Consider the following 26,931-nt stretch of genomic DNA (forward strand, 5'->3'; position numbering starts at 1 on the left):
ATTTGTAATAGCTGATTTTGCAGTTATTTGGAGAATATCCATGCATTCAACATTTTACAAGTTGGTCATTTTTGCAAATATAATCTCCAATCAAATAAAAATCCCCCTTTCATTACAAAATGTCATTGTTGTATAGTAAAATAGTGTGCAGTACCATTTACATTTTTTTCTACATTATGTCAATTTATTAGCAGTCACACATTATATAGTGCGTGCCAAGTGAATTTAAGGTCATATTTATATAACAGTACCAGCTACTAAATTACTAATCATTACTAAAAACAAGTTGGAAAGCACTTGTTTTCTGAGTTTCCTGTTTACAATAAGATATCCACAAAATATGTATTGCTTGGGCTCTGTCCAGCTTTCCTTTTTAAGAAGAGGACATACTTAATATAAATGGGCTGAACAAAGTATAGTTGCCATTTTAATCTTGTATATGATGCTACATCAAATTAATTTTTTCTCCTGTTTAGTTTAATGTTGTTTTATTTTTGTATCAAACAAAAAAGAAAGATTCAAATAGTTATTAATCTTGCCGCTATTAGTGTAAAATCTTTCTACTGGCTGGGGTAAATGCAATAGGGTTTTATTAAAAACCCCATTGCATTTATATTTAATCTACTCTGAATTGCTTTGTGTTGTGCAGTTTAAATGTGTATGTAAATGTTCCATAGTATGTGTAAATAATACTTCTGGAATCACAAAGGAACACGTTAGACTGTTCTATGTATTTATTTTTAATCTTAATCATTTAATTAAAACAAGCAAACAAATACAAAGTACATATAGATAAATAATAGAGATAAAGGATACTAATAATAAAAAAACACTACACATGTTCCAAGTATTTTTCTATTATTTGTATTGTCTGCTTACTTATTGGAGTGCAAGTAAATATAACCACCTGCACTGCTGCAAACAGTAAAATTTGGCTCCCGGGCGACAGCAGGACTAGACAATTACAAACACAACAGGAATCAGTGGATTTTAAACAGTATGAATGGTACTTTCGGTAAAATGATTAACTTTTTAAATTGTTAAAGGTTTTTAAAAATTCTGCCACTAATACCATTACAAATAATCTTTTTTGAACATGTCACGTACCTCATAAAATATATATATTTCAAAACAAACATACATTAAAACAAATTGACAAAAGTTACTCCGCAGATGTAATGAGTAGAGAAACATTATGGGTCAATTGTAGAGATAGAATCTACAATGAGTATTACAGCTAGTGCAGAGATTTAGCAGCTGTACTCAAGAAACCACAATCTAACTGTAGAAGATTTCAGAAACAACACAAAGGTGAGAGTTAGCACATATTTTAATGAGCTAAATGACACCTTGATAAACTCTGAAGGAGACGCGCCCATTAGCGGGACGGGATGTTTTTAGCACCATGGCCAGCGACACCGTTGCTAGGCAGCTGTTTGTGTCAGCAAGTGGTGAAGGAGGAGCTGCAGGCCGACTTGGCGTTAAACAAAAGCCTTATCAAGCAGCCAAGTCTCTCCTTTTCTTTTAAATAGTTATATATCTACTATAACGTGCCGGTTTAACCCAAGAAGACCACAGTGCGGTAAGTGTCTGATTTTGCCATACTGCGAACGCAAACTTCAGCAGTTCATCCACGAACCCCCCTCTCACAAAGCGCTATTGGTTCCGCCCGGGGACTCGCTCCAGCACTCACAGCAGACAACAGGACTACAATACACTGATTTTATTTTATAATGTTTCAGTCAACGTCATTTATTATCTATAACGGTGTTAGACACCACAAGCACTGAGTAGTCCTGGAAACACGGTTGGAAGTAGATGCATTCACCAAGGAGGCCTCAGTGTCTCTAAATGGCAGCTGTGTAATCGGAGTGGGACGAGGAAAAGAGCTGTACTGGCATAAGACATACGGTAACGTTAACTGTTGTTTCATCTGAGCAGACGTTGCTAAGCTAACTGTAGAGCAGCCGGTGTCATTTATAATTAATTATTATACGGTGTCCTATTTGGGAGGAAATGCTACCTAAATGTTGTAGAAGCATTTGAATTAAAACACGTAGTTTGTTGTCATTCGCCAGCATTAAGCTGTTGTACACTGGAGGTTAACAGGATGCCAGATCTGCTTCCCTGTTTGCTTTTTTCCACCTGACCTATGCAACTAGCTAGCATCCTATCTTAAGCAAGCCACTGCTAGCAGCTTATTCATAGCAGTATTACACCTGCTTCGGTTGATTTTATTTGTGAGCTCAAGAAAAGGCTCCATCGTTAAGGCCTTGCATGCCAAATTAAAGGATTTCACGTTATGCTTGGATTAATAAAAAAAAGCAAGACATCTAAAGAAGGGGGGATGGCCTGTAATCTTCCCAGTGATCTGGAAGATACCATATTGACTTCTTGCTGAGACAGGCATGATACAATACAGGTCCCCCCACTGGTCTTTGCAGCATAAGCCCACTTAATAAATCTGCCTTTAACTCAAGCCTTTTTTGCTTATGTTCAGCAAGGCAATAAGCGCCCCAGAGCCTTGCTAATTACATGAGAGATCTGGTGGTTGAAGATTTGATTTATTTAGTCCTGCTTGTAGTATAGTTTTCACTTTACACACCACACACTGGCAGAGCACCCTGTGGATGGCCAGCCCTGACTGAGCAGATGGATTATATAAGAGTTTAGCATGATTTCTGAGTGGCATCCTAATTTCTAGCCTTTCAGCGACACATTGTAAGGTGAATAGAAAATGTAAAATCTGTTTTTTCCCCTTTCATGCATATCATGGAGTCAGAATACTTATTGATCTAAGATTATTAACAATGCGGTTAATTTAAGGGCAGTCTAAGGTCATATTTGTTTTATCATTGGATAGATTCTAATATTTGAGGTAATTCCTTCATAGTTAATATTTGTGTTTTATGCAAATATTAGAGTTTTACTATATTTAGGCACCTTACCTTTGTATTTTGTTTAGTTATATTTCCTTCAGTGGGAGAAATGGTATTGCTTCTGGTTTGAGGCACTTTAAAACAAATATGTATAACACAATATTCTCATGTTTGTTTACAACAAGTCAAAAGCAATTTCTTACCTCTGATTAATACAGTGAGTATTACTACACATCATATTCTAATATATTTTCTAGGGCTGCACAGTTTTAGGAAACATTACATTGATATTTTAATATTGAATACTGAGATGACAATATTGACTTTGATTAATTCACATTTTTCTCGGTACTTTCTGTATCGTGCCTCATCAGAGTGTCCCTATGGCTGTCCCTGGACTTTCTGATCTAGGTCACGAAGATCTGTCTTAGATATGTGAATAAAGGACAGTGAAAACTTACCTCAGTTTTGAGAAATATTATTATGAAGCAGTTTAATGTAAGGACACTTGAACCTCTGTGTAACACAAAATATTGCACCAAAGCGCTGCTTTGTGATTGTTTCAGTGATGATCAGTTAAAAATATTGAGAAGCTGTTTTTATTCTTACCTCCGATTAATGTATTTGTTGTCATTTGACTTGATTAATCAACTTTAGCAAAAATCTAAAATTACTCACTAAATAACATTTTATTTTTTGCGCTTGCTGCACAGTTTATTATACCATTTTGCTGTTTATAGTTCTCTATAAAGTGTAACAAGCTGATATTTGTCAGGCTATCGGGCTATGCTGCTTTTAACATCATCACTGTTACCTTAAAATGAGTGATAAGTGATGTGCCTTTAGTTTGTGTTTTTCACAAATAAATTTTTTTCAAAATAGCTGAATTTCTCATTATTCTGCTATGTTCTGAGAATGCAGTCTTTTTTTCAGTTAGTTCAGCAGACAGTGTGCTACAGCCAGATAAAACTAAAGTCTTAAGTTTATGCTTTATTCTGATCGGTTTTCTATGCCTTGGTTTGACTTCCTGTCTTTGGTTTAAACTATTTACCCTCTCATTGTTAGTCCTCACTTCCATCAGTTTTTAAAAACTACCATTAATCTCTTTCTCCATCCCATATAACCATGCTGATGTTCTAAAAAAATGACCCAAAATTAAGCTTTATCACAATCTATTAAAATGTATGCTACATTCTCATGGTGATACAATTTCCAGTAAAATGTCTACCACTGTTTTCTAGCTTTTATTGTGCATCATCTTTCCAAATTGTGTCCTGGTGCATCCCTTTTTGCTTGATCTGTAAGCTTACATAAATGGATATCGATTGATTGTGGCTAATAGAAATGCTCAACTGATTTGTAAGAAAATGGTTGACTTCTAAATGTTTTTAAAACTATGAAAAGTTAAAAGCATCACTTCAGACGAAACAGTGCGTGGTGTGATAGTGTTTTTCAGTACTCTGTGGGTTGATAGCTCCCACACTTGTGTCTCCTTTTAGCTGGAAGGAGCCTCAAAACCAGAGTTGGTTACTGCTTACAGGTAAATTTAGGTCCACAATCAATTCTAAACAACTCTCTTTGCTACTACTTTTATTCATAGAATAATTTATTTATTCTTGCATTTAATTATTTATATTTGGTGTAACCTGACATCACTCTCCATGACACTTAATGTATCAAATATCCAGGAATGTTGCTTCTGTGACTAAAATGTTTTTTTTGCTATGTTTATGTATATAGAGTGAGTTTTTTTCTTATAGTTACTTCTTAAAGATGTTGCATTAATACATCTTAAATTTGTAGTAATGCAACATATAAATTGCAGTGGTATGTTGCAAACACTAGCCCTAAAGACTTGGGTATACAACTGGGCATACAGTTCAGACAGAGAGGATCCTGTATTTATACAACCTGCACATTCAGCGCAAAATGAGGCAGTGCAATGTTTCCTTTAGACTTTTGATTGTGGGTCTGATGACTGCTTTCAAGCTGTAACACAGCAAGAAGATAAAATGAGGCCCTTTGGAGAGGGACAGCTTTTGTTAAGATGACATGTGTAATAGGTGTGATACAAGTTGTCCTGCAGAAAGAGCACAGTTACCAATTCTTTGGCTTTAATGCAATTTTTACACAATTGTTTAAGATATCTTGCGAATTTGCCCTTCTGTAAAAAAAAAGAAAAAAAAAGAATTTCATCAGAAGGGCTTTTTTGCTTTTTCCTCATAATTCAGTCATGCCCATGTGAATATATTTAATCTATTGTTTAGTTTTAGTGAATATTTATAATATTACATTTCTGCAGAATGGGACAATAAATAGTAACAATTGGTGATTAATATTTGTCTGAACATTTTATTGCAGCTTCTTTGAAAACAAACCAGCATTTGTTGTTCTTTTAAAGCCAGAAGAGCATAAAGGGGTGGAGAAAAGCAACACAAAGAGCTGACTCTTCACAAAGAAGCCTTTTTGTGTGTTGTGTGGCAGGAGCACACTGCATGAGCTAAGCATTAATAGCAGCTCTGCACGCTTGACTTTGCTATGATGGAATTTTGGCTCCCTCTCTTGGTCAAATATTTGTATTGCATTAGTGGATTTCTTTGACGCCACTAAAGCTTATGTGGACAAAGGAAAAGAAAAATTTTGCATAATGTGGAATAATGTGGAATCAGTGAGGTAGAAATTGTGATTTACTTTAAAATTTTTGATTTCTTTTTTCAATAATTAGTATGTACAAGGTATATAATAAAATCCAACAAACAGAAAAAGCATTACAAACATCCTTCAGCGTAGTTCAGCATGGTAAAAATGTTAATTAGGACATGTTTTCATAATCTTATAATTTTATTGTGATTGCATTTCAACAAATTTGAACTACATTTTTTATTTTAAAATATTTTCTTATTTTTTGTCTATTAAAGTGCCTGAACTTTAATCGAACGTTGGAATTATACATTTAAGATGTTACAGAGATTTAGGAGATCCACAATGAATGAAAGATACTTGAAAAGTGAGTTTACCTGTTGGAGACTTACGTTTATTGTTTTTTCTATTTAAAGGGATGACGTTATGTATTTTCCAGGCACATAGTGCCACAACATAGTTACGTGCGCAAGCAAGTAACTACAGTATGTTACCTTCAGTTATAAAGATGTTGTATGTTTCAAGCATAATTTAAAATTGGGTCTCTGTCTCCTTAAGAAACTCCTTCTCTTTCTGCCTTCATGATTGTAATATTGTGCTCCTCCATTATGCCATTTACAACCGTTCTAGGAGCGTTGAACTGAAAAGTATTTTGTATTATGAGCTCAGCAGACTTGCAGTTTTTCAGGTGTTTGCTAATTGCTCTTGCCACTAGCCTTGAGGAGCAGAGTGGGAGAGTCGTAGAAGAGGGTTACTCTGTGAGGTGGAAGCTTGGCTGGAGACTGTAGCTTCAAGCAGAACGTTTGTGGAAATAGGCGGCGCTTTGTGAGAGCAAGCGTTTAGGGACTCCCGAATGGTTGCCATGGGAGATTAAAGGATTCCTCAAACATGCTTGAAAGAGTGAAAGCAATGTTCCAGGTGTGTTTTTGATGAGGGACTAATATCATAACATGATTTAAAGCTCAATAAAGTTTTACATAATACTCCCTTTTAAAGGTGAGAGTATGAAACAGCAAAGTTTTTGGCTGTTTTTGTAATAATCAAAAATAACTATATCAAAATGCCAGTGGTAAGTTGTTTTCTTCTTTTATATGCAATGTTTTTGTGTTAGATTTTCAGCTTTGTATAAACAGAGGTCTTGTGTAGGCAGCGTTCCCTCCATCCTTCACAGAGAGCTTTTACATTACAACACTGGGAGATGCAGGGGGGCAGATTGTCAGCAGTACAGCCAGCCTCTCTTTATCACTCTGACTCTTTGTTGTTGCTCTCCCCCCTCTCTCCGCTGATCTCATTCTAGTCCGGATCAATGTCCTGTGCTTACCACAGGCAGACCAAGAGGCTGACAGTGAGGACTACTGAATGATCAAGCAATACAATTAGATTGTTTTCTCACTCTAATTTGTCTAGAGACTGTTGATAGAATCAATGCAGTTGCTTTGTAAGCTGTCTCGTGAGCACATCTTTTTAAGCTCACTGATCCTGTAGCGAGGGAAAGTGGATATGTGAGCTGTGAGCATTGTTTGGTGGAAAACACACTATGTAGTGTACTCCCACCACTAGAGGCTACTGTTGATCTCTTTATGAAATTCGAAGAGGCACCATAGGACATCACCTGTTATTTGTGAGTTAAGTTGTTTTATAGTCATTATTGTATTTCATTTACCACTTCCATGCACATTTCCAGACTATTTTTGCATCCTTTGTTCATGTTTAAAGTCAAAATGTCTTACAGCTTATATAGTATCTTATTTGTTTGCTATTTGAGCTTCAAAGAGACAGCAATTGCCAATTTGAGGACAAGGGTAGGTAGTTATAAGGATTAATGGAAAGTTTCTACCATACATGTTTTTGTCCTGTTGGCTTGTGACCCATGGAAAAAGAATTGATCTCTTGGGACCACATGGCTTGTCATTACTTGCATTGCTTGCCAGTGTGTTGCATCCATATAAGATAAACAGAAATAATGACTTGAAAAAACGATTCTGTAAATTTGTCATCTGGTTAAACAAGTAATGTTTGACCAGAGATTGTTTTTGCAGAAAGCCTTTAAAGCGGGTGAGGTATTATGTATTATTTTCAAGCTTTGTACCATGTTATAATGTTATTTCCCCTTCAAAAACATATCCAGGTGTGTTTTTGATATGTGTTGCTTTGATTCTGTCATGTATGTTTGAGAAATCCTGCAGCAGCAGCAATTAGGGAACACTTGATGTTGTCGAAAAATGAAGAAACAGAACATGAAAGTAAGAGAGCTTGTCCAATGTGCTGCCACCCTGAGAGGTGCAGTTTGACCCCCCGCACCCCCAAACAAACAAACAAACCTGAAACTGAGAAAAAAAATCTTGTCACTGAGTCCTTTTGCTGCTCAAATCAGCAATACTGGTAACTTGGACATGACAAGACAACAATATCAGATTTCATTCCAAAAAGGTTTTGAAGACAACCACCGAGTTGGGCGGCTGACTGATGCTAATTTCCTTGAGGTAACATCTCAATACGCCACTGTGAAGATACCATCTGTTTGAATCAAGTGACCTTGTAGCCACACGATTAAACCCAGCAGGCACTCGAAACAATGTGATGCTCAAAACAGTTTGCTTGAGTAGTCCATTAATATTTTCACCATGATTCCATGAAATCAGGATGATTCCAGCCGACACAGTATTGAATAATTTAATTTGCAGTATTGTTTGTGGAATTTCTGAGCTTCATGCTGCTCATCTTGATTGGTTAGATCACTCTAAACTTTGCCCGTATAAACAATGTCTTTTTCATCTCCTTCACAGGCTTTCCACCCCCTTGTCCTCCCCTTCCCTCCCTTTCCACCCTGGCAGTTGTAAATACATCCAAGCCGTGCAGACCCCTGAGGAATCCTACTCCCCTTTGTGCCCTTTCCCACCACTGCTGCCCATTCCGAATCCCCTGCCCACTCAGACTCTTCTGCTTATGCTGAAGCAGGCCAAGGAGATTCTCAGATGATCCATCGGACTATTCTGAACCACATTGTCCACGCAGCTGGGGACGGGGAAGAGTAACTACTGCGAGTGTGAGAGCCCTTGGAGGGGGTGCTGTGAGCACCTTGTGAGGCCCGCCCACCAAGCCTGGCAAAAAGCTTGGTTTACCCCTTCTCTCTTTTAGCCCTTGAGATGCCCTCCCCTCCTAATGATGGAGGTGAGTAAGAGAGGGTCATTCCTCTCAGGACTGACAGGGTCAGTGTATTAGTTGCTTGCGCTGAATTTGTGCATGCAGTGTGACATACTTAAATCTACCTCCACACACACACCCACACTAACAAACACACATACACACACTGAAACTGTAATAATTTAAGGATTATGATGTATGGAACTACACCATGCAAGATGAATAATCCACTTACATTCTTCCCCCATAAACAAAACTCTCTAAATCCCCTGCAGGAACAAGAAAAATACATTAGAGTTCTGCTTCTTTCCCTGTTCTGGAACACAAGCTGTGCTTGTATCTAGTTATGTTGTGTGTTATCTCCTCCAGAGGATCAAGGAGCATCCCCCGTGAATGTCCCATCTATGGGTTCCTACCGGAGCAGTGGGAAGAGGAAGGCGAACAGCAAAAAGAAGAAGAGCAGAATAACCGCCAATGTCTCTGGCACCAAATACGAAATAGGTATTCTACCTCAAAAGAAATTCAGACTTCCTTGGTGTCATAATGACTATGTCAGTATGTGAAATTAAAAAAGAAACATGCCAATGGAGAACCTAACTACAGGTGCAACTCAATAAATTAGAATATTATTGAAATGTAAATTTATTTCAGTGATTCAATTCAAAACTTGAAGCTCATATTATTTACATTACACAAAAGGTGATATATTTTAAATCTTTGTTTCTGTTAAAGCCCTGGGGTTAGGGTTAGGTGATTATGATTATAAGTTGCTTAATCAGGAGATTCTACAGTTGACATCCATCTCCTGGATACTTTAGTGACTGGTGATTCTTGAAGCATTGCTCAGACTTCAGTCCAAGCCCTCTGACCCTTCTCCAAACTCTGGATTTTTGCAATTATATTAATGATATGGGTAGCAATCAGAGTGTACACTTTTTACTACCACATTTTTGTCCTTCCACTCAACTTTCCAGTTGATAGGACATGACAGTTGATTAGATTAATCAGTCCTAACAGCAGTTATAACATTATCCAAACTGTTTCCATTATTTTTTTTCAGTACACTGGTTCAGAAGACAGGTGAGAAGCAAAATGTACTTAAATAGACAAGTGAAAAGCCCTATGAACAAAGTCTCCCTTGAAAATTCTATGTTTTTGTTTGTTTTGTAGAGTAATTTTCTGTGTACTGCAACTTTTCATTGAGTTTTAGGCTTGTTTTTCTCATAAGAAAATGTAATGAGTAAGGAAATTTGAGCCCGGTTTCTTCCTGTGGCTTAGTGAGTTCTGCAAAAACACCACAAATCCAACTCTAATGTTTCCTTAACAATAAAATCTGCCGAGGTGGATATATTTTTGAGAGAGCTCGCTTTTCTTTGTCTCAAATTACACTCAAATAGTTGCAGTTGAGCTAAACAGCTCACACAGAGACAGTTCAGCCATATATGCTTTACATAAATCTTCTGTGGGGTAATTTAGCTTGGCGGTGAGTTGTCGTTCTTTTCAGTTTGAGATTAGCTAAAAGAGCACTGTAAGCACTCCTCTGAAGTTCAATATATTGTGTGGCAGCAGAGTTCTCAGGGGTAAACTACAACCGATGAAAGTAAGGAGTCAGCAGCAGCGAGTAGAAGTCTGAAGCAGTCGGCATCCTGTCGGTAGACGGGAGTCCAGCTGTGAGTCAGTCATCTAGCTGTGACGGGACCCTCACAGTGGCCATTCTGAGGGTAGTTCAGGCCTATTTTGAGGGAAAATTAACACCACAAGCCAGATGGATTGCTTGTTTTTGCCTTTTTTTGCCCCTCTTTTACCTTTTTTGAGAACCGATAATTTCCCAGGTAAAGTTTTATGATGTGAGAAAATAGGATTTGGAATCTGCTTTGGGCCCATTCAGTAGGAAAATGTATGCTAAAGCACTTAAAACGGCTGTTTTGTGAGAATTGCAAGAAAAGGATCAATTATTGCCCTGGTGTACTAGAGGACCATACTGCTAACCGTAAGCATATGTCTGCTTTGATGTAAATCCTCCCTGTTCCAGTTAGCAAAACACTTTTAGTCTCTGCTGACATTAACAGATGGATGAAGTCACGTTGGAAACATTTATTTCCCCATTCAAGTGCCATCACGCAACATTAGGCAAGCCTTCTCCAGGTTGGTAGATGCTTTCAAGAAATTAATTAATACTTTGTTTTGTTAGGGCATATGAATTTTTCATTAACTGCTGAATAATGAATACTTGTTGGATTAATGTCCAAGTGGGTTGCCACCTATCTCTCATGCTATAGGGTTTCCGGTGGGATTTGAATGCATTACAGTCAATTAATTTATCTTTTTCAGGAGAGGCATTACGATTAGCTGCTGTGCTACCATTTCATGAATAGTAAATATTGCTGTGAGCTTTTTTGATCTATAACCTCCCAGATTCATCTCTTTATGAATGCACAGCAACATTTAGGTCTAGCAAAATGTTTGAGTGAAATATTGATCTGTGACGCTTGGTTAGGTTTAGGATTTATGGGTTCAAGGGAGAGCATGTTCTTCTTCTTGCATCTATGACTTTGAGCTGCCTCTGTCTTTAGAACATAGCAGGTCAGTTTTTAAGAGGTATTTCTAAAGATATGGTGATTTGCAGGATTAAGCTTATAAAGTGTCCATAATCTTTAAGTTTTCTTTTTCTTTTTTACCATTTTGTCAATTATTTTCAAACTGTAATAATTTTTTTTTCAGATTTTGTAATATAGACCAATAGAAAGTACAGCAAAATAGTGTAGAGGAAGTGATGCATGGTTAAAGTGTAGTGTGTCTTTGTAGTCTAATGCAGCTATAATCTGTACCTTTTTTTTTTACTTTCTTCAAGGAATAGCTTTCTGCTTGGCATATATCCATAAAATTCATAGCTGTAGCCTTCACAATTAAATAATTTTTCTTGACCGATTCTCTCATGCATTTCTGCATTTGCTCCAGAATTACCACCTCTTGGCGGCTAAAATAATTGAGGCCTACGCTAACTTTATTTACAATTAGATTAAATTTTATTTGCATATCCATCAATTTCTGGAAGGAAATTATTGAAGGGTTTTAGAGTAAAGAGTTTTGTATTGTTCTTCCATTTAGCGAATATGCACTTCTTTGTGTGATCTATTTTGTTGTAATAAGCTGACAAAATTTGAAAAAGTTGAAGAGAAATGAATGCCCTTGCAAGGCACTCAACATGTTTATTGTGGAGATTCTAACTTTTTTGTGTATTTATTTTAGAATAGATACTAATGTGTTTTTTATTTTTTATGCAGTACGTGTAGTCACCAGGGAGATGGACTTCATCAAAGCCCGGGATGATGATGAGACTGCCAACCTCATCTGGAATGACTCAGCTGTGCAGCATGAGAGAATTGTTGAGCTCAGGAACTATCAGGTAGACAAACTGGCCAGTGTTTAAAAGTTGACCCTGGACAGGTCACCAGTCTGTCGCAGGGCAACACAGAAACAGACAGGACAAACAACCATTCACACACACGCTCACACCTAGGGAGAATTTAGAGAGCCCAAATAACCTGACAGTCATGTCTTTGGACTGTGGGAGGAAGTCGGAGAACCCAGAGAGAACCCACGCATGCACAGGGAGAACATGCAAACTCCATGCAGAAAGACCCCGGGCCGGGAATCGAACCCAGGACCTTCTTGCTGCAAGGCAACAGCTCTACCAACTGCGCCACTGTGCAGCCTGGATTGCTTATATGGAATAGGAAAATATTTGTAGTGCAATGTCCAAGAACAGAACGTTGATTCATTCTCATAAAATGTTTACAGTGTTGGAATGAAATGTTTAAGATACACTTTTTTTAGAAAGATTGTGTGTTTAGCTGGCAGTAGAAGAATGAGTAAAAGGGGAGTTTCCAAAGAGAGAAACATAAATATGTTTCCTAAAAGTTAGATTTAGGAACAGAATTGACATAAGCAATGGAACAAACACATAATTAAAAAAAATTAAATATAATTTTATTCTAAAAAAAGAAAAAAACTAAAGATTGTTTCAGGTAACAAACTTTCAAACCATTTAAACAAAAAACAGTTCCAGTTGATTATTCTTATAGTAAATAGCTGAAAAAACAAAACAAAAACCTCTTCAATTTGATAACTTGCAGCCCTGCTGGTTGTGTTGATGGAATTTTTGTTTGCCAGTTGTTGTCTGTCAGACAGTTTTATAGAATCTTTATTTATTTTGAAATTACTTTTAAAACTAACAAACTTGATATAACATATTAAATATAATAGCTAATTTCTAGTCCCAGTCTTCTTGACACATCCCATGGGCTGCAGGTGGCTTCGGAAATAAGTCTGTTCATCTCAGGGCAATTTGACTGAAATTTTCTAAGTGTTATAACAGTGCTGCATCACTTTCTTAATGGCTGTTAATCAGCGAGAACACAGCAGAAAACGTTGCACCGTGTGTCTGTGTTCAGATGTAGGCTGCAGGGTGCTCAGACATCATTAACTAACAGCAGTCCCAAACAGTTGCAACTGTCATAATGTCTGTCTCTTTCAATCAAGCTTTCTCATCACTTGTACCACATCAATCACAACGTTTCAAACTCTGCTACAAATTAGGCTTATTGGCAAAATATACAAACCAGCCGGTGTTTGCAATAAATGAATAAAACCACAGCAATTTAAATACCTGATCAGAACTAAACAGGCAAAATTCAGCACAAAATGTTCCTGTAATTACAATTGCTGCCCCAAAATTATACAACACCTTTGTTACAAATACTTTTAGATTTACTGCAAACCTGATGCAGTATCTTAGCCCTCTCCTTGTAGACAAGCATTTCGTTTTGATAAATATTCTTGGGTGTGTATACTTTTTAAAATCTCATTAAGGATTTACAGGCAACTATAATGGCTACTCTAGTATTTCAAAGGACTTGGAACCAAGTCTTTGTGGAGTTTGAGCTATCCTGTGAATCATTGTCCTGTTTGTAGCATCAGGGCTTCAGCTTACTCCCAGATGGTATGACATTTTCTCCCAGGATTTCCTGATATTTGATTGAAACCACATCAAATATGCACACAGTGCAGTTTTCCAATCCTAGAGAAGGAGAAGTACCCCCTGAGCATCACTGAGCCACCACCATGCCTGACTGTAGGCAGGGTGTTGTTCTTTTTTTTCATTTTTTTTTTTTCCATTTATCTACAGAACAGAATCCCAAATCCTTTTTGGCTTCTTTCTGTGTTTCCAGCAATTTGGAGGTGACTTTAATTTTGCTTTGGGTTTGTAGTGGTGTATATCTTTGAGCTCAGACATGAAGGCCTTCAGCGTTATTATGCACCTCGCAGTGGTGTCCGTTTCCACCATGTCATCCAGCAGGTCTGGCAGCAAGTCTTCCATCTGCCTCCTCCTGAGTCTGGTGGCAGCCGTCAGTAGTTTCATCTCTCAGCCTCATTCAGTTGTTCCAAACTTCTAACGTAGTGAAACGTCACCATTACATTGCATTACCAGGGCATGAGGTGTTCTGTCTCTTATACACCAGATGCAACTAATGAGGCCTTTGATTGTTTGCACCAGGTGTGCTTGAGACCACACCCAATTCTTTTTAGGAGGTTGAATAATTTTGAGACCGCAGTAGTTATAAAGTATGATTTTTTTTTTTTTTTGTGAAATAAAGACAATGTTAGTCATATTTAACCGGTCAAACCATTCTTGTGTAACTTGCTCAATGCTAGCACATGAAAAATAAGAATAATGGTTCTTCATCCAACTACACATAGCACTGGACATGTGACTGTCTTAATAGTTAAACCACATAAGTTGCTTCATAAAATGTTAAGTTAGGTTTTGAGATACATGGAAAGATTATCTCAAAAATAATTTTCTGGGGCAGTGAAGGTTTTGGGCATCATTAGCTAAGTTCTCTTGTTTTTTTTTTCTGACTTTAGTATAGAATTTTATAACATAATCAGATGCCCATGAGTATCTCACCGGAAGCAGATAAAAGTCTAGACGAATCGTAGTTTGCAGAATGAGAAAAGTTCCATAGCTGAAAAAGCAGCTATTGTTAAACTGGAGTAAATGCTATCACATGCTATCTTAAAAAACTTCTAACTAACTTCTAACAGGCACTTTGCTTTAGATGGTTAATTATGGATATTTACTAGTGTTTGGTCTGTAACTTGATGCTATAGCTATTCCATGTAAAATGTGGGACGGAGAACAGATTGAGGTAAGCAGAGAAACTAAATCGTGGAAATACAATGCGTAAAAACCCAAAAATCTTGGAGAGGTTCAAGCAAAATGTGTTTTATTGATTTTAAACATTACTTACCACATTTCACTTCACAGCACATGTTTCAAGTGGATCAAATATGTCAGTAGACCTTGGACCTGTCACTGCAGTCTAACACAAACAGTTTTGTATATAGAACCACTGCCAGTGCAATCCGATTTTCTAAAATGTCATTAAAGTATGTGATGTTTGTTTTAAATTCATGGGAAAAAAGGTTTCATCAACAATCAAGTAAGTTAGACGAAATGGTAAAATACCATATTGTTTTTGGTGAGGTAATTTATAATGCTTTTCTAAATTATTCAAACCCCCTGAACTTTGTCAAATTTTCTAACATTGCAGCCAAAAACCTTAGTGTATTTTACTTTGATTTTAAGTAATGGATCAAAGGAAAGTACTCTGTAAAATGGAAGGTAAATGATACACAATTCTAAAATAGATGTATGTCTGGACTTTGGGCCAGTCTAACAATTTTTAGCTTTTGAAGTATGTTTAGGATTTCAATCCTGTCATAAGGTGAACCTTCTCCCCAGGCTCAAGTATTTTGTAGACCTCTATCAGTTTGTCTAAGTATTTCCCGACATTTAAATCCATCTTCCCATTAATTCTGATCAGCTTCTCTGACCTGTTGAGAAAAGCATTCACAAAATGTCTGCATTCATACTGAGATTGCATTACACAGATAGACGTTTTGTTCTAGTTAGGTGACTTCCAAAAGTAATTGGTTGCAGTGGATTTTATTCTGAGGTATTTAATTGAAAGGGAATAAACACATAAGTACAGCCAGATTTTATTTGTAAAACAATTTAGAAGCTATTTCAGTTTAAAATTGCACTGAACCAGACCACAATGCTTTGTACTGGTCAATCACATAAACTCCGAATATAATTCACAAAAAAATGTGTGTGAAGTTGTATGTATTCTTGGAAGGTGCTATATATTGTGACAAGAGGTGAAGCTCGGCACTTATGAAGATGCTTTTATCACAATGAATATAAAAAGAGTGGTAAATGGAGGACATATTCAACAAACCATAGAGATTCATTAAGAAAAGTTTTAGCAAAACATAAAATATATCATATATGTTTATCTACAAAGTGGAAGCTCCTAGATGCTACTCCTAAGGCACAGTGTAGCAAGGGTAGGAAATAGCCAGTATGAAAAAATAATGGAGATAGTGAGAGGCTACAGCAGAGGCCATACAGAGATGGAGAGATTGACAGGTAGACTGACAGCCTGTGCACAACAGGGGCTGCCCGGGCAGCTTCCAGATGTCACTAGTGATGTTGATAAGACGGGCCTTAACAACAACGGTTGCTCTCGGTTTTCTTGCTGGTCTGAGAATGATTTTACCTCTGTTTGACCCCTGCATGTTGCTCAGTGAACTTGGCTGCCCTCCCGTGGCTGTGAGCATTAGCTATCTGTCTTTCCGAGCGCTTATTTGATTAGACTGGCCACTAATGATCGATTAAATCACAAGCTAGTCAGGAAGAGGATGCCTTGTTAAAATAGGGGCACCAAGAGTTCAGGAAAGAAGATGGAATATTGTGAATGCTATTGATGCTTAGTATGTTGCATTGTTGCTAATGTTTCACATTGAACAGATGCTTTGCCTTTTTTTTCTGTCTGCGTCTTCATGGAACTGTGGCTTTCATGAGATAAAATCTCAGAAGAAAAGTAAAAATTCCCTCAACAATCGGTTTTGATTTGCGCTTACACGCCATGTAGTCTTGCGGCACTGGCATAATTGTGCAGTCTCTTCAAAATCTCTAATTATGTCTGTCTCATTTGGATAATAATCATGCATTCCTTATACACTTTGTATTCTCGTTTTTTTTTGTTTTTTTTTACCTCTTCTCCCCTCCCATTGTAAAATTGTCCTCTTTTTCCGTTTTGGTGATGTACTTTGAGAGTTTGCTGTCAAATTTTCAGTTCATACGAGTCTAATTACCACCCCTGTTCAGGCTCATTTGGTCAAAGAATACAGAAAACTCAGATTTTTTTTTTTTTTTGCTTTACATCCACCCCCCCTTTAGGCACATTCAAAGCAATTCATTCAACTGTCACCGCAGGAGCTTGTGATGCAGAACCAATTACCTTGGCCCCTCTGAGTAGAGATTGATCGTTTTTTTTTCTCGCCTCTTCCCTCCCCAACCTTTAAAGTATTAAAAAAAACATGGTAAACTAAATAAGGGTTGGGAAAGGTCTTAGCGTCACCTTTTTGTTTTGAGTCTGTAATTGGGCATAAATGTCAGAACATTGTAAGCTCACTTCAGGTTGCTGCCTTTAATGTGCTCATTTTTATGAAGGGGTGGGGGTGGAATTGAGTGGCTTAATGGCCCTAACAACATTATTATGTCTGCCTGTCCCTCTGCAGAGAATTAACCATTTCCCTGGCATGGGCGAAATTTGCCGGAAAGACTGCCTCGCAAGAAACATGGCCAAGTGAGTTTTTCTTTTTTTTTTTTGTCCCTCTTTAATACATGCATGTGATTGCTTTGGATCAGTTACAGAGAAGCAACGCAAGCATTCAAAAGCCTGCTGGTATTATAAGAAGTTACAGCTGGGTACTTGTAGCACTTCACAATTCAAAGCAAATGGTCAGGTCTGCTTTGAAAGCACAACATTCGTCTTTTAATTTGACAAAAAAAAAAGAAAATCCTAATAAGTGCCAGACTCAACTGCCAGATTATTTTAAGATGATAAATTATTGCTTCTTAGAGGAAAGTACACTTGTTCACTAGCTCTTTTACTCTTGCAGAATGATCAGGTGCCAGCCTCATGAGTACAACTTCACACCCAGAACCTGGATCTTCCCCGCTGAGTATACACAGTTCCAGAACTATGTCAAAGAGCTGCGCAGGAAACGCAAGCTGAAGACCTTTATTCTCAAACCTGCCAATGGAGCCATGGGTCATGGGTATGTCAGTGGCTATTGCAAGTGTTCCTGAGTAATCTATGCGCATTGACTCCAAGACTGACAGAGAGGGCAAGGGTAAAAGTGGAGAAGGGAAAGGAAAAGGGAGGAGGGAGTAAATTAGCAGCAGAGCAAATAGAGGACAAGCACAACAAAAACAAAGCAATAAGGGGTTTGTGACCCTGGCATGGATGTCTATGGAAATGGAAGATGGCTGGTAACAGATTGAGTATTAGAGCTGAGAGGGTGTGGCGAATCTCATTGTGGGGCTTCATTGTCCTCGATGGTCACCACTGCCATAAATCAGCGGTTATCACTGCCAGTGGGGGCCACACACAAGTGCTCGTGGTCGCTGGCAGTTACTGTAGTTCCTTCCCCTCAAGGTCTCTGCATGTGATTATTGGATTCCTTTATGAGGCACCATCAGCAGAGGCCAGTCAGACTAGAAAATGGACAAAGATGGCTGCTGCAGGGGAACACAAACTCTCAATAGCATCTCTTTATCAAAAGATGAGCTAAATGTCGTACCTGAATGCATATTTCATGCTTTCACTCCCATGGGGTAAGAAGCAGCTCAAATCGTGATGTCAAAGTTTTATTCTGGATTTTGGCATTCTGGGAGAGAAAATCTGGAAGTATTTCTTCATTTTTCTCAGAATAGATTAACTAGTTAATATAACAAGCTCCTCTTGTGCACAATTTTGATCAGGAGTGTGAAATAATTGAAGGACTTGCAAGACAGTGTTAAATAATGGGCGTTTTTGGATTGATGGTCTCTGAACTTTTCCACATTTTGTGTTGTTACAACCCTAAACTTCAACGGTAGCATATAATTAACTAATATTTTTGCTGCAAATAGTCATGTCGAGACTTTTACATGACTATTCTAACACATGAATATGCTTTGGTGTAGGTTTGTGGAGTGTCCTATTTTAGCTATGCTTCCACTTAGCAACAATGCACGACTTTGTGTTGGTTTATCACATAAAACGCAAAAAGAATACATTAAAGTTTGCGGTTGTAACAAAGATAAAATGTGAAAGAGACGGAGTACGAATTTGCAAGGCACTGTATATTGAAAATAATGATGAATTCGCTTGAAAATCACTCACTCCTTCATATGTCCTGGAAAGTGAACCGGTTACATCATCTCACCACAAGCATTGCCAATAAAATCTCAACATTATAAGGCTCAGTAAGCGTTTGATCTTTTTTTTAAGTGATGGGGACTTTGATATTGATCACAAAGCTCCCTCAATTTAAAAAGAATTAGAGGAGCAGGATGAGATCCAGCTATCTGGGCTTTTGTAGGTGTTCCACTGACTGGGGAGAAATGAGCAGAGTCAAAACATCCATAGGTAAGTCAGGAAGTTTGCCAGAGAAAGGAATAATAGAACATTTCTATGTTCACAGCACTGGGCGTTTTTTTATTACTTAGAATTGCTTTTTAATCTAAAAAATGTTATTGGTATAAAGAGCTTAAATTCTCTTTTCGATCTATTTTTTAATAATTCTACTTTATTTATTCTTTGGGAAACCAATTATTCAACAGTTAATAAAAAAGATGTGAAGACTACAGACAAAAAAGCCAAAATAAAGAAGAGTGGATTTAATATTTAGGTTTTGTAAATAATTTGGTTTCAGGAGATAAATTTTAGACTAAAAGAGCATGAATTTTAGCTTGAGTATGAACTCCTTTAAAAATAAATTTTAGTTTTTAGCTCTCTTGAGAACCCCAGAATGGCCTTAAATTGTGAAAAATGTGGTAATCATTCTTTTTCACATTCTGTTCTTTGAAAATGTGATCCCTGAGACGAGTGTGCATGAAGAAATATCTTGGACTGACTTCATCACTGGCGCCAATAGGTGGGGATATTGAAGTACAAATAGCTCTGTGTGCCTCACCTCTCCCTCTAGTTCTCTTTGAATTTGTCCTTTCTGGTATAATGTGGGCATTACTTAGAACTCCATGCTTGCACTAAGCCCTTATTTATTAAAGAATAAAGGCTGAATTATTGCAATACATTAAGAATATGAAAGATGATGAGTTTAGCTCGACCACTCAGTGGCAGGCAGCTGGCAAAATTAGATTTTTCTCTCTTTTTTTTTTTTCCCCTGTGGTGTGACGCGGCAGGAAATTAAGTTATATCTACCCCCTGTAATTTATTTTTCTGTCGACCAACTAAATGAAGTTATTGTTTATGTCTGAAGCCTAGCTTGTTATAAGGGGAAACAAAATAAAAGTGCGTGCAGAGCTTAAAAAGGCAAGCTCCCCTCCAGTGTCAAATTAAATAGGCAGGGGGAGAGTGGGCTGTGATTATCTGACACCCCAGCTCATCAATCATGCCGTCTTCTCCTCAGCTACTTCAGCTCCACTAACTAACGCTGTTAACCCTGTCCTCATCAGTCAGCCAGCTGTCAGCCAGTTAAGAGGGCCCCTCATATTGACGGTCAGGCCCATAACAACTTCCCCTCTGCTCTCTTTCATTCAAGTACTGTGATAAGCGGGTCAGTGAAGTGGTCATTTGTAGCGGAGCAGTTTCTTAGTTGGCAGGAGTAGGAACTGAACATGTTCATGAAAGTACATCTGCAAGCATAAAACGGTTCTTCCAACTCAGTTGATGAGGGCAAAATGAAAAGTTTTTTTCATTTTATTTCAAATGTTGGTTTTCATGTTGAAACTTCTAAATACAATCTAAACTTTTGTTTTCAGCTTCATAAATAAACTGAGTGGATAAATTATGATATTTAATGGGGGATACACTGATTAGAGTTTTGTGACGAATGTCTAATGTCAGTATTTTTGAGTTTCAACCTGCTAATGCTGATTTTCTATATTTCTATTTTTCTTTAAAAGTTATAATAGACAACACTGAGCAATTTTTCTAGCCTTTCTGCCGCGAGTGTGGCTAATTACTAATTATGGGTGTGAATTGAACTCGCAACTAGGGCGAGCCAAACACTTCCTGTTTATCAATTTTTAATATTTTTTCTTTGACGTTACCAGAGGTGTGGTACTGCTTTGCCACCCAGCAGCTGGAACACTATGTTACCTTAACTTTGAGATTTCCGGAAGGTTGCCACCATTTTTTTTTTTAATCCAACAGGTTTTATGACAGACAAATAGAAAGCTCTGCAGATGGAACATAATAACTTTGCTGTCACACTTTCAGGCTTTGTGGTATTTGAAAGTATCTTGCTATCCCTCATACAGTTGTGACATTCACAAACAAACCATATCAATTGTTGGGTTGGGAACACAAATGATGGGGACAGAATCAGAGTGTTTCAGGTTTTAGACAAGCAGACATAGCTTTTTCATTTGCTGCTCTTTGGGGTAAGACATGGAACAGGCAAAATGCAGTGTGGACATCTGAGTTGTCTACATGATTTCATAGAATGTAGAAGTCTAGGGGGCATTTGTACCTAAAATACTTCTCTGCATTAAAAACAGTAAAGCAAAGTTTAGTATTTACCTTTAACGCAAATTATTCTAAATTCTACCTTGTGGCTGACTTCTCGAAAATTATGTAAATAAAAGATGATGGCCTTTTGAACAGCTCTTTGAAAGGAAAGGAAATCAAGCTGTCTTCCAGGAGCAGTAAATCCAATCTCGTCTTGCTCAGCTTGAATGAACTGTAATAGATTGTTGTTGTCAATACCAACCAACACTTTTGTACTTCCTCATCTGACTTTTAGACGCATTGCTGATACTAAGAATGCTAACTTTGAGTTTCCTTCCTTCAGTAATAACTTCTTCACTGACAAATTTAGTTGTTGGCACAATCTGGTAGCACCAAGGTATCAGAATAAGATTGGATTTCTGAGTTTCTGACAGGCCACTCTAAAAATTCTTAGTTTGGGGTCCCAAGCAGATTTCCCAGTGCATTTCCACAACATAGTCTGCACATTTTCATGATACTTCATGTTCTGTCTGTAAAACCAGAGTCATGTTGCTGCCACTATATTTCTGTTCAATAGTCTATATTTCAGGTCCACACATCTTGGACTAGTTTTAAGTTTTTGTGTGCCATGTTACTTCATGCATGTGTACAATGGAGCCGACCGGGCTCCTCATGCAAGCAATTTAGATTAAATCAGCCTTACCTATGAGTGATGGGTGATATAGGTCAGCTGCATTGCTTGTACATAGTAGAAGATTGTTCAGAAAATGACCCCACACCCTCTTGTTGCACACAAAACAGTCTACTCACCGACACTAAAAGAAAAGCTGCACAGCCACATGGATGTCCACAAAATAACACAACTCATTCTTTATTCCAACTAGAAATGGCCTGCATATTATAAGTCTTGAGTGCCAGTGACATGAGGCCAAAGCAAATGAATCAGAGTCGAGCTTGAAACGGAGTAGTGTCGGCTCCTATTAACCTGTGCTCAGGTTAAAGACCCAGCCAGAGCAGCTGACGTACTTGCTGTTCAGAAAGAGAGGAATTTGTCTTTGAAGAAAAATCACAATGTTCTCCAGATGCTTATGAGAATGGCTAAGATCAGCCATCATTCTTGCTGTAGCCCCTTTGTGTACATTTGATAGATCAGCAGTGAAGAAATACACTACAAACATTTTTGGCATGTCAATTTCTTCAAAGAAACAAATAGTTTCCTGCTTCAAGTAGACTTGAGGCTTACTTTTTGTTCTTATTTACATTTCTTTACAAAGAGTTGGTGACTGCGGGGTTTCACATGGACACAAGATCACACTGTTTCTCCTTAAGGCTTATGGTATTTATTGTGAGTTTTAGAATCATTCATTGTATGGTATGGACATATTTTAATATCCTCTCCCCATGATCACACATGCCATGTGTATAATTTATGGTTATTATCCATTAACTGAACAGAAGACGCAGCAGGCCAAAGTTAATCTTGGGACATAAAGACAGAGAGTACCATGAGAATGGGCAGAGGGAGTTTGTCAGAAATATTTCCCTCAACGCTTTCAGACGGCTTTCAGATGAAATATTGTAATGAAACACCTAAAATCAGTATCTTGTTTGCCCCAATTTTCTGACTTCAGTACGAATAGAAGACAGTGCCAGTGTCATCAGTCTTGTTCATTGTCTCTACTATGCTTCCATCTATCATTTTTTTAATTATCTTCACCATGCCATCTTTTATTATGCCACCATAATTTGCTCCCCCAAGGATTAATAAAGCCTCTCTCGATCCAGGATCTCGCTTATCCGTAGCTGTGAGAAGCTGCCAACCCACGAGCACTTTATTGTTCAGGAGTACCTGGACAAGCCCTTCCTGATGGAGGGCTACAAATTTGACCTCCGCATCTACATCCTGGTTACTTCCTGTGACCCGCTTCGCATTTTCCTGTACAATGACGGTCTGGTTCGCATGGGCACCGAGAAGTACCATTCGCCCAACGAGGCCAACCTGGTGAGTCACAGATTAGGATGTTTCTGCTGCACTCTTTATCTGTGTGGCAATTTTCCAAGCTGTTGATATAGTGCATAGAAATATAGAAATAGATACACCCATACAGACATGTAGCTTTTAACTAATAACTGCTCAGTAATCCATCTTTAAGTACCAGAATTGATGTCTACATCAGAGCTATAACAGTGACTGAATATTGAAATTACGTTCAGTTGCACTGACTCCTCTGTAACGTAATAGTAGAAAACATAATCTAAAAATAACCACCCATAAACACTCAGCGAAGTATAGATGCAGATAATTTAAGGTTAAAGTGGAGATTTTGCCCTACACAAGTACAGAATGTGCAGACAGATTGTACACAGACAGCTGAGCAAAATTGTCCACATACCAGATGTTTGCTGTGATATCAAACCAGTCATATTTGCCTGGAGGTTCTGCACCTGCTGAAGCACAGACTGTTGCAGACAAACACTCACATGCACACAAATTTTTCTCGAGAAAGACACATGCTTGCTTTAAGCACACACTCACACTTGCATAGACATCACAAGCTTGTATTGTCTTAATGTATGACACATGATGGAGTGAACAACGTCATGGAGATGGATGCTGAATTCCTCACAGAGCAGTCTCTAGAGAGCCATCCAGAGCTGTGGTGGCCTGCAGGCATGGCGTTATGTCTTTGTAGAATAAGGACAAGGATATGTTGTCTTTGAGTTTGACTGATGGTGTTTAAAGACAGGGGTACAACAACGGTTATACGGCGGATAGCTGTTGTCATCCAATTCAAAGATGCACAGCCTATGACAAAATATAGATCGCTCTGAATGCTTGTAATTTTGACCACCTGGGAATACAACAAAAGTAGTTTGCTGTGATGTTTATTTTTCACACTATTATTAGACTTCCATATCTTTAGTATGCGTTGTTAATTAATTTATATGTCGGTGCTTTGATCTGATAAATGGCTTCCCTTTAAACTTGTGGCTAGATAAAGAAGACATCCGATACGCCAACCTATGTTTATGATATTTATGATACATATAATGTTTCACAGGTTTTCTGAAGTTTGAAGATATTTGCAATTCTGTAATTTAGACAGAAATTCTTCTTCAAATTTTTAAAAATAGGAAAAAGTTTATGAGAGACCCATACTTTGGCAAATCAGTGTAGGTTTTGTTTTTGAGACATGAATGCATAGTCAATGAGAGAAGGAGACAAATAATAAAAAAAATAATTTATTCAAGTGTCATTTTTATAGATTCATACACAAAAATACACCTCGTCTGACCTAGCCACAGTCAATAGATATAGGAATAGAGACATTGACTGAAAATCTTGTTTTGCAATTTATATCATTCCAAAGTGGTTCACAAGATTCAGAAATGAACTTAGTTCCTGTTTCTCTAAGCTTTCTGTCCTGCCATAAATGATTTGACTTCTTCTTATATTTGCTTTGGTGCCTTTCTGTTTCCACAGACCCAGCTTTACATGCATCTGACAAACTACTCTGTGAACAAACACAATGAGAACTTTGAACGATTTGAGGCAATAGACAGAGGCAGTAAAAGGTCCATCAGCTGGTTCATCGAGTTCCTCCGCGTCAACAACTATGACGTGTCAAAGTTCTGGGAAGACATCTCAGTAAGTGTGTCATCCACACATACAGTTACAAACACATCTGGTTCTGTGTATCCAAACTGTCTTAGATGTTTACTTTCGCTAAGGAAAAAGAAAATTTGTTAAAGAATCAAAAACACTCCACAAATGCAAACATCCTCATATTTAAACTCTTTGCTGTACCTTGATATATACACACAGATTGTAACAACACACAGGTGGGATAACTAAGGTTTGATTTGATTTGCTATGACGCTGATTCAGAGAGCGTGTTTTATTCTCGCCAGAACTCAGAGGAAACATCATTCCTGTAGGGTGAGCTTTTCCTGTGCAGCTCAACTCACACACATCAACCTTGCTTACTTTCTTTCTTCATCGTCTGTTTGGAAAATTCTTGAGTTTTTCTCTTCTTAAGCTCCATCTGTCATGTGTTTATTGTTTGTTTTTCAATTTGTCTCTTACTTATTTCTTTTAAACTAACTCTTCAGGGGTTCTGTTCATGTTTTTTAGTTCCTTTTTTACTTTGACTCTTTGTCCACAGTTGTGTGGGTTGTGTTGTCCCTCAGTGCTTGTTCTTGTCATGCCATGCTTGTATTGGAAATGAAATCCTTTTGGCTGACGCTCTCTTCTCATGGTATGCTTTTTCTTTTCTTCAGCTCTTGTCCTTCTCTTTATTGATTTTTCACTTTCTTCGTGTTTACATTTTTGTGTTTGAGTTCTGGCTTAATGTTATGATTTTTATTCTTATCTCTTAACAATCTTACCTTTGTGTATTTTTGTACTTCCTTGTGATGCACACATTTCTTCATTTCTATTCTGTTCCCTATCCGCTTAGCAATTTTTCATCTAGTAAAATCAGAGTAGGTTGATGAGACTCCTGGTTCCAGTGTTGAAATGAGAAATATGTGGTTTTCTTGTTGAGATCTTGCCTGTGGGTGTCAAACACATTATGTATAGTTTTTTATGTGAACTACTGACTTATCTTTAGATGTTGATGAGTTAATGTAGGGTAGGTATGCAGAGGTGCAGCCATTTGTAGCTGCTCTAAACTTGTGGGCAGGGCCTGACTACTAAGGGACTGCTAATAGTTTTTTAGATTCTACACTCACTAAAAATACCAGTTTCAATTATTTCCAATTTATCGATTAGGCCCATGTTGTTTAAGAAGTGTATTTATGTATATTCTCAGCAGGGAGACATTAAAAAAACCTGTGTATTAGTTAATAAAAGAGTGGTAATGTATAAAAAATAGGCATACAAATTATGCCTGGTCTGCAGCTTAAACACTTTTTAAGACCAATCAAAACTTTTTAAAATAAAATTTGTTCATGGTTTACACAAAATATAAGGCAGAGCTGTTTAAATAAAAACCCATAACAGCAAGGTCACAGGGTTTATAATACAAATCAGGAATTCATATTTTGACAGATAAAAACATAAAGACAATCTTGCAAAAAGCAAGACTGGAAAAACAAATTCGAACTGGCATGGAAAATGTATATAAATACTATGAATAGGTATACATGGACACAGTAAATTAGTGGCAAACTGGTGCCACAGGATAAGGCAAGAGGTGATGTGGGCAAGGACAAAGAACAGACAAACACACAGAGTTGGTGCTGCGGACCTGGGGTACAGACATGTTAGGGGGAGCAGGTTATGGTTCTGAGTAGCCTGTGGGTAAACAGTAGATGGCTTGACATATAGGTGGAGGTGCATGAGAAACACACAGATTGAAAAAGGATCAGGAGGGTGCAGCCTTATCAGGCTAGGGCCAGACCACCTTACCCCCCTCTCTCCTGCACCCAGCAGTCAGACTGGACCGGGCAAAACTGCATGCCAGCAGCACTGCATGGCGCTTGCCTGGTAAAGAGAAGCTTTGTGCAAAGTGTTTATGTGTGTGTCAGACTGAGCATGTTTGCCACAGTGGTGTAGGCCAGTAGGTAGCAGCCAGCAAACATTCGGGCAAACACAGATGCACGCAGGTTGGACGCCACTAGAAACACAGATGGACCAGCACCAACAGTGGGGAATCTCTGTGTTTGAA

At 37.8% G+C, this 26,931-nt stretch overlaps 1 protein-coding gene across 5 annotated transcripts in view; it reads left to right on the forward strand.

Annotated features, from left to right (window-relative positions):
• The first annotated feature begins 1,445 nt into the window (after positions 1–1,445).
• ttll7 (tubulin tyrosine ligase-like family, member 7) overlaps positions 1,446–26,931 on the forward strand; it is an 82,691-nt gene continuing 57,205 nt past the window's right edge. For 3 of the 5 annotated variants that reach the window (XM_044129521.1, XM_044129517.1, XM_044129522.1), the window contains exons 1-8: positions 1,677–1,911; positions 8,306–8,690; positions 9,033–9,164; positions 11,948–12,069; positions 17,316–17,383; positions 17,700–17,858; positions 23,045–23,261; positions 24,744–24,908. In XM_044129521.1, coding sequence (XP_043985456.1) covers positions 8,666–8,690; positions 9,033–9,164; positions 11,948–12,069; positions 17,316–17,383; positions 17,700–17,858; positions 23,045–23,261; positions 24,744–24,908 — 888 coding nt within the window. In that variant the 5' untranslated portion in view covers positions 1,677–1,911; positions 8,306–8,665. Of the gene's footprint in view, positions 1,583–1,676; positions 1,912–6,948; positions 7,141–8,305; positions 8,691–9,032; positions 9,165–11,947; positions 12,070–17,315; positions 17,384–17,699; positions 17,859–23,044; positions 23,262–24,743; positions 24,909–26,931 lie in introns of those variants that run through there. The other 2 variants (XM_044129518.1, XM_044129520.1) reach the window with 2 other exon arrangements.

Source organism: Gambusia affinis, linkage group LG10, assembly GCF_019740435.1.
Source record: "Gambusia affinis linkage group LG10, SWU_Gaff_1.0, whole genome shotgun sequence".
In the NCBI taxonomy this organism is placed as follows: domain Eukaryota; kingdom Metazoa; phylum Chordata; class Actinopteri; order Cyprinodontiformes; family Poeciliidae; genus Gambusia; species Gambusia affinis.